Genomic DNA, 11,268 nt, shown 5'->3' on the forward strand with positions numbered 1-11,268 from the left:
GCAATGTTTCACGGCGGCTCCACCGGTCTCAGTACGAACTTGTCCCTCCCATTCTCTCGCCACTGCTCAAGACTTATGTATATAATACCTCCCACCCATTCTTTCTCAAAGAACACACGCTCCAGCCCTATTGTCTCGTGTCTCGCAAATTTCAGCCAATTCTCATACTACTACTCGTAACCGTACTCATACTTTTGTTCTTACTTATACTCATCATCATCAATTACCCACCACAACATGCAAAGTACCGATCCCCCTGCCCCATATCCCCAGCTTTACGGTGAGGGTACGATCCACCTCGGATGCCGTGGATCAAACTACCAGCCAACCAACCATTCCGTGATCCTCTGGTGTCCCAAAGCTAGACGTAAAGATCGACCGCGAGTATTCGGACTATCAAGGTCCGATGTCCGTACGAACATGGTGCACAGCCTAACAGAAGCGATCGAGAGAAAATTGAATGAGATTTGCTCTGAATCAAAAGCCGGTAAACCATGGTACATGTGTAATAAAGTTGTCACATCAGTCGATCTGGCCGAAGCGATGAAATCCAGCCTCCCGTCGGTCGTTCAAGATACCGCAAGGAATTACACTTATGACGGTTTCAAAAAGGATCAGATCAGTATTCAGGAGATCCCAAATGATAAGTTTGATAGTTTCATCAAGTTTCGAAGAAACTTATGGCCAAAGGGGATAAAGGGGATTTTAGCCCTTCCCGAGAAATCCAGATCGACAATCAATGATGAAATCTCGGAGGGGGGGAAACTGTGTACATATGGAATAATCAATCCGAAGACGATGAAAAGCGAGGCAGATAGGAACTCGACGTTGATGCTGTTGAGCAAGTTCGCAAAGGACACTGAGGAACGTATCGGGAGAAAACCTTTGAGTATGGCGCTCAACTTGGAAAATCGGTTGATAGATAGGGCATCGGAGTTCAGCAACTTGGGGTATGTCATCATGAACAAAGATGAGATAGAATCTTTCAGGTCGATCATGGATCCTTTACCTGATGTTCCTAGCCAGACCCAAGCAGAATCGGGAGATTCCACCGGATCAACTCATGTGAGTACCAAAATACACAAAGTCCGTGATTTCTTGAGGAAGTGCCATGCGCTGATTGAATCGGTCGCTACTACTGTTCATGAAGGGTCACGTCGTTGAGGTATCTAGTCCGGCAGTCATTGAGAACTGTTCAGGCTCATCTCATTCGACTCAAGCTTCCTTGGACCAAAGGCAGAGCGGTCAGATCGAATCGGAAATTGATGATGAACAAGTGAGTCTCATGTAGAATTTTTCATTGTATCTGGGTATTTGTTGGGCTCAAACATATTGTATGTGGTGCCGGTTCGACTATAGCTATTTGGAAGGTATCGACATCAAACGAATTTCTACCGCACACCGCTCCAGATGGCGATATAACGATTCCCATGCCTTCCAAGCTTTGATAGGCGGTAGATGATCTGATCAAACTGGTCAATATTGCATTTGTGTTGATAGTACACCCAACCAAGAATACAGAATAGCTGCTTTGGTAACTCAACTTACCCACTTGATGCACTGTGGCAGTTTTTGGTGGCCATAGCTTAACCTGAAATCAACGGCACATGCACTTTCAAGTGGGGGCCAGAGGTCGCAAGCATATGGACAATCATGATGCACGAGAATCTCGACTTGTGGGTGGTAATGTATGACCCTCGTGTCACACTGAGCGTTTGACAGTGCAACCCTCGAGAATCGAGAGATTTGAAGGTACTACTACTGGAGAAGAAGGTCCGGGTTCAAGTCACTCAAGCACAGGAGAGGTGGACGGAGGAGTGGCCGATGATATCAGAATACTACAGTCTGTTGAAATATATTCGACAGATGCGCTATCAGGCAGTGTGGGACTATATACTGTACAATAAATGGAAATGTCTCGGTGCTTACGCGGTCACCCTTGGTGCCACTTTGACATCATGCCAGGTTTACTTCGAACAAAGGTTTGCTGACTTGCACATCCGCCAACCGTTTGAAAGGACAATCTACTGTATATATTATGACCCATAATGACTTCATTGTAAGACTCCTCAACTAGCTAGACATCTTGCGAGACCATGAAATTAAGACCTGTCCATACTTGTTTATCAATCTGTTGGGATAGCATAATTGTACCTGGTCCATCCGATGTATGCTATTCTACTTGTCCTGCTTATTCAGCTTATATCGTACATGTATAGAACGAATCCATCAGTATTCAACCTTCTTTCAAAGTAAGAGTCAATGTAGTCCAGTTTGACGGTCGACCTCTTAGCTACAATGATCTACCAAGCATGTCTCCCATAGACGGTCCTCGATCCGCAAGGCAGCACATTCGACAATTGTTTTGTCTGTAAGCGCAGACACTGGATCGGAATTGCCGAGCGAGCAGCCAGCCACGAAAGATTGATCAAAGGATGTGAATCTGTTGCATATCTCGTGCTCCGGGTTATACACTGGATGATCGGGCTGGTATCTCTGTGTCAGCTGCTTCTTGTAGCCCTTATCACAATGGAAGGGTCAAACGAGGTATGATGTCAGTTAGTCCACCTCCGGGACCGGGATGTGGGGAAATGCCATTGTGATGATATATATATCCTTGATTCATACATTTGTGGAAATTTATCCCATATTATCCATCGATTACCAAATCTCATCCCTTTGGCTCTTCCGTACAGCAGAGTATACACACTACAGTACGTCAGATTGACATTCGCCACCCCAACACGCCATGTCAAGTGATAATATGTTTATACCTGTGACCTCACCTGGGACGAGCCCTATCATCTATGGAGGGTCGAGCAAAGACTCTACTCAAGATTCTGTGATCCTGCTCTGTCCCAAGGTCAAGAACGCAAGTAACGTCTCCGAGGTCTTCGCACTCTCTAGATCTGGTGATACGAGAACCCAGCAATGGGTGTCAGTCGTGGGAGATGGGATCAGACGGGCCATGGACGAAGCTTGGAATAAGTGTGTAGACGAGAAATCCATTTTCAGTACAATTGGATCTGCCGATATAGCCAGAGAGACCATTCGCAAGCTACCGTCCACTATTGAATCTTTTATCAGAGGTAGGTCGAAGGACGATGTTACTGGTGGTAAACCAGACGCAGGTAGGATCAGCATACAGACGATACCTAGCGAGAGTTACGGTTCCCTCATGAAGATACGAACGTCCCAATGCTCCGCAGGCAGGATAGGGGTTATTGTCATTCCTGAGAAATCTCATTCCGCAAGGAACGAAGAAATATCCAGAGGTGGAAAATTATCAAACTTCGCGATCCTGCATCCGAGTGTCAGGTTCAGTCGTGAAGAACGGATTTCCGCGCTGAAGAAACTGAGCAGATACTCCAACTGTAACGAGGAGGAAATCGAGAGAAGGCCCCTTAAACGTTTGTCATCTTTGACAGAGAGATTGATCAACTCTCCGAAAGAGTATAATGATTGTGGTTTCGTATTCCTTGAAGAGCAAGACATTGGGATGTTCCAGTCGCTCATGGATGAATTGCCTGATGCATCTACCAGGTGGGAATCGGGACCCATATGTACCACCGGATCAACTGCTCGTAGAGTGAGTTCTCAAATGTTCGAGGTCTGTAGTTAGGGAGTACAGTAGTGTACAGTAGCGCTGATTGATCCTCTCCCTGCTTCATGAAGCGCCACGGCTTCCGGTTATCTAGTCCCCTCAAGCACTTCTCAGCCCCATCTGAATCGAGCCTGGTTCCGTTGATCGAAGAAGAGAGCGACGAAGAAGAGAGCGACTAAGTCATCTCGGAATTTGATGATCAAGTGAGTTCATGTCGAGTCCTTTATGATGTCCGTTCATTACGCTGAAGCGTGCTGTGCGTGGCACCACTTTGGCTACACTTTAACTGTTATATTCCAGCAATATCCACACTAGACGAGATTCCGACCTGAATGTGTATAAATTGGTGATATGAAGGATACGTACAATGGAAACTCATGCCTAGAATACAGATGGGTGGCAAATGATCTGATTAGTCTGGACGATATCGTTCTAAAATGTAAGATATGTATTGCTGCTTCCTTTACCTAGCTACGGCACCTGATGGTCTGTAATACTCCATCTTTGGTCATTTATGGTAGAATCCACATTGGACTTGACGGTACACCCCTGCACACTTGATCATAAGCAATGCTCAGTCGCGACCCATGGCAATTGACCCGTGGAAGTGCTCAATCACCTATCGCACCAACATTTGGAGTCAGTTCGGTTTGGAGCAACTTTGACCTACACAAGACAGCACTCTATTTGCAACAGTGAAAGGGTGCGCTGAGTTTGGATGGCGGTTTTAGCTGAAGTAGAAGGAGGTTCATCTCCGCCGGTCAGTTCAGTTGGGGAGTAGAAATTGATGGAGACGCAGTGCTGAAAAAGGCTCATTGCTAGGAACTGGAATGGTTCCTAGGCAGCGGTTATATACTGGACCAACCCGGTTACGCTCATGACATGGACCCCGAGCGACGGGGAAATGGGTTGTAAGACCTGATGCCGATGCTATTGAAATGGTTAGAAGAGCAGAGGTCCTCAGTAGCTGTTTGAGAAACGCTCTTGACGATCATCCATCCGAGGGTGGGATAGATTTCTGGCAGGTCACCAACGGGGAGATCTTGGATCTACCTTCCCTCGTGTGACCGGTACTGAATGCTCTCACATGCCCCAAGATTTATTCAGCACGGTCAGCGATATACATCGCTGCTTGTGATATGTGCATGCATCTCATTCGAAGGTATCCTGGGCCTAGGCTCCATTCGCAGCACCTTCTTTCGAGTCTAGATAAACGGGAGTCTGTTCTGAATGGGTACAGTGTTTTCGAGGTTGTCGTAATCTCTGGCGCCTGATTGCATGTTCCAGTCGCTCACTCACTTCACGTACTGTCACAACTCCTTAGACGGTCGAACAGTCAGCTTTTTAGTAGCCATCAAACATTATACAAGGGACGGACACCTCCTTTGGCTGAGGGTTGACATCATCGAAGGTCAAAGATCGACAGGCCAGATTTACCTGTGACCGCATTGACGTAACTTGATCACTCATATGCCATGCTTTGATGTGACTACATCACACATTTGAACATTTGGAAGGAAATCAAACGATAGATGATACTATATGATGCAATATTTCACGTTTACGCAATCGATCTGAGTCTGAAATCACCACCTCACCCTCGTCGGTATATCGTGTGATGTATTTGGGCATAATCGAGTGACGTACTTAAAAGCTTGCAGTCTAGCATTAACCAATGTCTGACCCTCTAATCATCTTTCTTTCTTGTTTTTCAGAACTCAATTCATATTCATATTTATAGAATGACCGCGCCTCACCCTGACCCATCAGGTAGCATCCAGGCGATGCAAAGTTTTCACCTGCCCTTAATCAACAGGGACGATTACATATACGTAGGGCCAAGCAAGGACGAAACGAAAGACTCTGTGGTTCTCATTTGTCCGAAAGTTCGTCATGGGAGCAACAAGTCTTGTGTCCTGACACTCCCGAGGTCTGATATCAGCTGGCCCTCGGTCGAATACCTTGAATATGTCATTCAGAAAGAGATGGACACGGAATTCCAAGCGTTGAAACCCAAGCCATGGCGATCACGCAGAGCCATCACGTCTAGCGACATCGCATCAAAGCTCGAAGAGAAACTTCCAACGATCGTCTCTCAAGCTCCAAAGAAGTGGCCCATAGGTGACAGAGTGAGCGTCCAGAGGATTGACAACGGGAAATACGATAGTTTTATGAAGAGTCCAAAGGCATTATGGCCAAAGGGGAAAAAGGGAGTATTGGTGATTACCGAGAAGTCCACATCGACAATCAACGATGAGATTTCCAATGGAGGGAGATTATCAACGTATGGGGTAGTGAATTCGGCTGTCGTGTGCTGCCAAATGGTTAGACTATAAACGTTGAAAAGGTTGAGTGAATTTGCTAACAACACTGAAGAGTCCATCAAGAGACGACCTCTGAGTGGAGCGTCCCAATCTGGATAAAAGGTTGACTAACAGGCCTAGTACGTATAAGGACTTGGGGCACGTAATCTTGGATGAGGAAAAGATATGATTATTGAGGTGCATCATGGACCAACTGCCCACCGTTACGACATCGCAAATTGACACTTCATTGAGGTCTAATGCCGAAGGATCGTCAGAACTTGGTCCTTCCGATTCCCATAACGAGCGTTGGTCCCTCGGGGAGACGGACGAAAACCCGATGGGTTGCGATGACGATGAAGTGAGTTCGACATGATGCTTTGTCCCACGATGAAGTGTTTCATCGCACTGATCTAAGAGATCTTTTTGGCTCTTTACCATCCCAGGGGTATCCCGGACCAACTCGTTCGTACCACAAGGTGCAAGAACAGGCGATATGGCAGAAGACATCGATGCTCATAGGTTCCAGAATTCCATGGGTGGGAGATAGTCAACATAACTTTTTCAAGGATACAGATTGGGATGCCCTCGTTAAAGACGATGCTGCAGAGGTCGGGACGAGGGTCTGTCTAGTCATGAAGTAATTCTGTATCCTGTGGAACGAAAGATTGAATGAACGTTTCGTATACCCACCATCCCGCAGAGGTGCTGGAATGATCCGTGAGGAAGACAAATACCAAACCTTTGTTGCTGTGCGATGAGGTACACTTCACTGCATGTCAGGGTGCTACACCGTCTTAGAATAAAACCCTACTATCCATGCAAGTGGTGCAATAAGGTTTATAGAGCAAGAGTGGCATAAACCAGCTAAGACGGTATATCTAGAAATACTGAGATTATGAGACTAAACTAAGATCGATGGGGAAAACTAGAGTACTCTGTATGTCGAGTCCATGCTCTTATATCTTCTTCGAAGGAACTCGAGTCTCGGCGAGACTGGAATTCCTTGTCCAGGTGAACTCCGAACATTTCCTTATGCGTCTACCTTCGATCTTTGCTGAATAAGCAAGTTCGCCTGCCTGCCTCATCCGTTCACTTGTGTATTCTGATCTCGCTTCGTTGCGGGTTGCCTCGTACGATATCGGATTACGGCCATGACACTGCACAGCTCCGCAGGGCATAGCGAGAAGGACAAAGGATCACCATTGCTTCGCGAATCAAGACCATTATCACTCCGAGCCGTGGCGAGTGAAACAGTACGGCGATACAAAGGAGATTGACAGTAGAAGGGTCGAATCGGATTTGTCATGATAGGGATAACGGGGTTGATAAGTGTAGGCGTATATATATATGTAAGACGTGGCATGGTCCATCCCCTCAAGTGTTAAAGCCTTTCTCTTCGATTAGAAATCAACAATACGATGTTCTCTCGATCCAAGAAGACCGTTCCTCCCTCTGGGGGATCATATGCGGGCGGACCTTGACCTAGATCACTCAACTTACGGTCCCAGTACTGCTTCTCTAGTGCTTTACAGTATCTCCCCCTCTGGGACGGAATCAATCACACTTGCTGCTCCCAAACGAGCAGATCATGTTGACTTGACTTCAGAGCTAGCTAAGGTCGTCGACCTGACCCTTGCAAATGTCATTGGCAAACCCTCCAAGAGGTTCTCGGTAGGGTCCTCCTGCAATGCAAATAAGATGCTGGACGATGCCCAAAGTGATATTGACGGTCACCTCGCGGAATTGGCGGCGAATCATTCGAGAAGATATCTAAGATCTGACACAGAGGATCCAGGTTCTCTTGCCGTTGCGAGAACCCCAAGTGAATATTGTCATACGTTGATGGAGATTAGAGATAAATTTGCCAACCCACATGTGAAAGGTTTGATGGTCGTTTACTCGAACCGACCCTCAGATCTTAGCGAGAGTCTGAGAAAGGGAGGTTCGATGGCTACTCATGGGATATTAAATCCCACTTTGTTCGGAGACGAGAAGGAGCAAGCAAGGAAGGCTTTAAGTGCTTTCGCGAGTCATATTTCCGATCAAGCCAAGACGTTAGACGTGTCGAAAGTATCTTTTGATGATTATTCAGAGTCATATAATAATGGTCAATATAGGTATATCGTCATGACCCCTGAGGAAGAACGAGTCTTTGAGGGGATCGAGGTGGCATTGGACTTGCCGCATGTTTCGCCGGACGAGGTGTACAAGCACGAGGTGAGTGGGTTTACGCGCTTGGGGGTCCTCTCTGAATTGGGTTTGCTGACATTGTGAATCTTGTGATGCGATGATATAGAGACACAAGACTGACTCGATACGGGGATCGGGTGGGAAACCCGACTTTGATGGTATTTTTGCCCAGTATGGGAAATAGGTTGGGTAGTCTGGTTCTATCTCCCCTCTGTCCGATTGGAGCTTTGATAGATCACTGTCGTCAAGCTTGAAGAGGAGGATCAGCTTTATACGCAATCAAATGCAGCCAGAGACAATGTCAATTTATGCATGACTCATGACGATGATAACACGCTTATTGGAATGGCTTGAATTTGACACTGACATGGTACACTAACTGTTATACAGTATACACCGCCTCATCATACAGAATGGGCGTGACGTGACTACTCTGCTACGCGCGTTTCATGTTGCACTCGACATTGCCCTGTAAACAAACCCAACATTGTATCAACATACCGTCACTAACCAAACCCTGCTTGACTTTGCCATCGTTATTCATCGTCCCCTCTCCTAACTTGGCTTGCATCCATATCATCATTCTTCCCATCCTCAGTCAAGACACCGACCCGACAGATAACCTATCGACTGACTACATTCAAAAGGACCCACATTATCGACTACGACCTCTCCTTATCTTCCTCGCCGTATCTTGCTTGCTTCCTTACCCGGAAACATGATATTCGGAGGTGCACCCAAATGTGAGACTTGTGGGAACTCGGTGTATCATGCCGAGCAGGTATTGGGACCGCATAGAAAGGTAGGTTTATATTCCCCATTCTGACAATATACATATATATAAATATATATATATATATATATATATATATATATAGATAAATCATCCTTTAGAAAAGGCGTGACTAAACCTGATCTCTTATCTTCATGTCAGATATACCACAAGATATGTCTGAAATGCGCTCAGTGTGGGAAGAGGTTGGATCCTGGGAATCTGGTGGAACATGATACGCAGGTGAGTCACCTCGATTACTTCAAATATATCGAAGAACAAGTAATGAGATCTTATAATTCAAAAGCCGTATTGTACAAGATGTCATACTCAGTTATTTGGTACCCGGGGTGAGTATAGATTTATCCTTCACAACTCTATAACTACCCCATCGATAGAGGTCCCCCAGATTCAGCTCCTAGTAGATTTACGCCCAATACTGATCATTCGACATTTACAGACCTACGCCAAGCCAACGTCCTCCCCTCCATCACACCGACCTCCTCTCCCGCCCGCCCTCAACCCCCCGTCACCCCCTCCACACCAACATACCGACTCCCCTCATCAGCCCAATCGCCACGTACGCCCCTCCCAGCCCCCAAAGACTATTACACCCCACCAAGAAATTATACCCCACCACCTCCTGAACCTGCTACTCCCACTGATTCCAGTATTCCAATAACCCGACCGAATTTCCGAGATGCCCGGCCGATCTCTGTTCCTTTTGCTGGTGGGTCAAAGGCATTGGATGATAGGGGTCTCTTGAGACGGGGTGAGAGTCCGAGATCCAAGGTGGGGACGAGGGTTGAGGGGGATGATGCGTGTAGGGGGTGTGGGAAGAGGGTTTATGCGGCTGAGCAGGTGAGTGAGACCTCTGGGAGACAGTTTTGGATCGGTCATACGGACCAGGCCGTAGTGCTTCCAGTGTTCTGTAATTGATCTTGGAGGCAGGGGACTGTCTATGTGAAAGCAAGCTGAATCAATCACGACGGATGCGCTGATACCTTTTTTGCACATCTAGGTCTACTCGATAGGCTCGAAATGGCATAAAGCATGTTTACGCTGTACCTCTTGCAAATCCACGCTGGACCCTTCGAAAGTGTCCGATAAAGATGGATTACCTTATTGTAAGAATTGTTATGCCAAGGTGGGTCTGTTCTCTTCCGTTGTTTTGATCTTTCATTCGGGGTGCTGAATTGAAATGCTGGTCGTAGGAACATGGTCCTGGAGGAATAATGGGGAAGCGGTGAGGTGTAACGATGATGATCATGAGAAACGGTGGAATAGAGAGAAATGTTCTTTGTTGTATGACCGAGATTACTGGCCAGCAAGGCATGACTAATGACATGCGATTGGGAGATGAGACATACTTGGTTGGGAGATACCGCATATAAACGGTGTTGTTGAGACCAAAGCGTTACTTGTTGTATTGAGATACATATAGAATAGTGATTTTTTGGTACTAAATAGTATGCATATTATACATGGGTAATGATAAACGTGAAATATCGTGCTGTATATAGTCGTGACCATTTCCCTCTAATTCAGTTGAGATATTTCCAGTCTCTTGGGTTTCTGGTTTTCAAGCCTTGCTTCCCTCCTGCAACGCCGTCAATTTTTCTACCCCTTCCTGATCTTGATTCTCTTGATCTAACTTCTGTAGTCTCACTAAATTTCTTTTCTTAACCAATAATCGGACCGTACGTTCCTGCTCTATTGGATGGAGGTCTTGCCAATTCTGTATACGTGATAGCGTCTGTGAGTACGTACATGACAAGTATCAGCATATGTTCCTTCAGATATCTACTACTCCGATGATCTGATTATACAAGGCTTAGGAATGGACCATACTCACCCCATCAGAATTGATGATCATCGGACCCAGCTTATCCAACTTGATCACATTCCCCTCACCCAGATCCAGCGTCTGCACCTCTTCTTCTGTGTCTTCTTCCTTCGTAGCCTGTTCACTTTCAGTGGGAGCATCTTCAATAGCTAGTGGCTGATTATGCTGTTGAGCAGAAGGAGAAGGGGGGGAAGTAGTATCGGTCGTCTCTGGGACGGGGGTTAATGATTGGGGTGTAGGTGCTTCGGGGGCGTCTAGAGGGTTTGACATGATAGAGTATTTATGATCTGATCCGGTGGATTCGTGATGATGTTGTGTATGGTTGTGCGATTGTGGGGTTTGCTTCTTGATGTCTTACTACGCGATGCTTTCCTCAGATATACTTGTATGATATATTGTCTGCTCGCCATCACTCCCCCTCTCGAGGATGCTAGAATCGTCATTCACATTGACTCGCCTCCACTCCATTCCAGAATCACGTGATATTACACCCCACGTGTTTCTCATCCAACGCGTCGTTTTCCCCCTTCCAGCCTCGTCCTCTTGACCC

The 11,268-nt window shown here is 46.4% G+C and overlaps 7 protein-coding genes across 7 annotated transcripts; 6 read left to right on the plus strand and 1 right to left on the minus strand.

Moving 5' to 3' along the window:
- Positions 1-237: 237 nt before the first annotated feature.
- I302_100911 (uncharacterized protein) lies at positions 238-1,291 on the plus strand (the record flags this gene model as incomplete). The annotated part of the gene is made up of 2 exons (XM_019190923.1): positions 238-1,065; positions 1,151-1,291. The coding sequence occupies 2 exons, from the start codon at positions 238-240 to the stop codon at positions 1,289-1,291; spliced, it is 969 nt and encodes a 322-aa protein (XP_019047671.1).
- Positions 1,292-2,749: 1,458 nt separating this feature from the next.
- On the plus strand, positions 2,750-3,783 carry I302_100912 (uncharacterized protein; the record flags this gene model as incomplete). The annotated part of the gene is made up of 2 exons (XM_019190924.1): positions 2,750-3,589; positions 3,676-3,783. The coding sequence occupies 2 exons, from the start codon at positions 2,750-2,752 to the stop codon at positions 3,781-3,783; spliced, it is 948 nt and encodes a 315-aa protein (XP_019047672.1).
- A 1,806-nt stretch (positions 3,784-5,589) lies between these two features.
- On the plus strand, positions 5,590-5,940 carry I302_100913 (uncharacterized protein; the record flags this gene model as incomplete). Its single annotated transcript, XM_019190925.1, has 1 exon — positions 5,590-5,940. One exon carries the CDS (start codon positions 5,590-5,592, stop codon positions 5,938-5,940), a length of 351 nt encoding a protein of 116 aa, XP_019047673.1.
- A 172-nt stretch (positions 5,941-6,112) lies between these two features.
- Positions 6,113-6,551, plus strand: I302_100914 (uncharacterized protein; the record flags this gene model as incomplete). Its single annotated transcript, XM_019190926.1, has 2 exons — positions 6,113-6,268; positions 6,354-6,551. 2 exons carry the CDS (start codon positions 6,113-6,115, stop codon positions 6,549-6,551), a joined length of 354 nt encoding a protein of 117 aa, XP_019047674.1.
- An 823-nt stretch (positions 6,552-7,374) lies between these two features.
- On the plus strand, positions 7,375-8,284 carry I302_100915 (uncharacterized protein; the record flags this gene model as incomplete). Its single annotated transcript, XM_019190927.1, has 2 exons — positions 7,375-8,127; positions 8,207-8,284. 2 exons carry the CDS (start codon positions 7,375-7,377, stop codon positions 8,282-8,284), a joined length of 831 nt encoding a protein of 276 aa, XP_019047675.1.
- A 534-nt stretch (positions 8,285-8,818) lies between these two features.
- I302_100916 (uncharacterized protein) lies at positions 8,819-10,122 on the plus strand (the record flags this gene model as incomplete). The annotated part of the gene is made up of 6 exons (XM_065869170.1): positions 8,819-8,902; positions 9,035-9,115; positions 9,180-9,222; positions 9,333-9,733; positions 9,894-10,019; positions 10,087-10,122. 6 exons carry the CDS (start codon positions 8,819-8,821, stop codon positions 10,120-10,122), a joined length of 771 nt encoding a protein of 256 aa, XP_065725242.1.
- A 332-nt stretch (positions 10,123-10,454) lies between these two features.
- I302_100917 (uncharacterized protein) lies at positions 10,455-10,988 on the minus strand (the record flags this gene model as incomplete). The annotated part of the gene is made up of 2 exons (XM_019190929.1): positions 10,455-10,628; positions 10,728-10,988. 2 exons carry the CDS (start codon positions 10,986-10,988, stop codon positions 10,455-10,457), a joined length of 435 nt encoding a protein of 144 aa, XP_019047677.1.
- Positions 10,989-11,268: the final 280 nt, after the last annotated feature.

This window comes from Kwoniella bestiolae, chromosome 1, assembly GCF_000512585.2.
Source record: "Kwoniella bestiolae CBS 10118 chromosome 1, complete sequence".
In the NCBI taxonomy this organism is placed as follows: domain Eukaryota; kingdom Fungi; phylum Basidiomycota; class Tremellomycetes; order Tremellales; family Cryptococcaceae; genus Kwoniella; species Kwoniella bestiolae.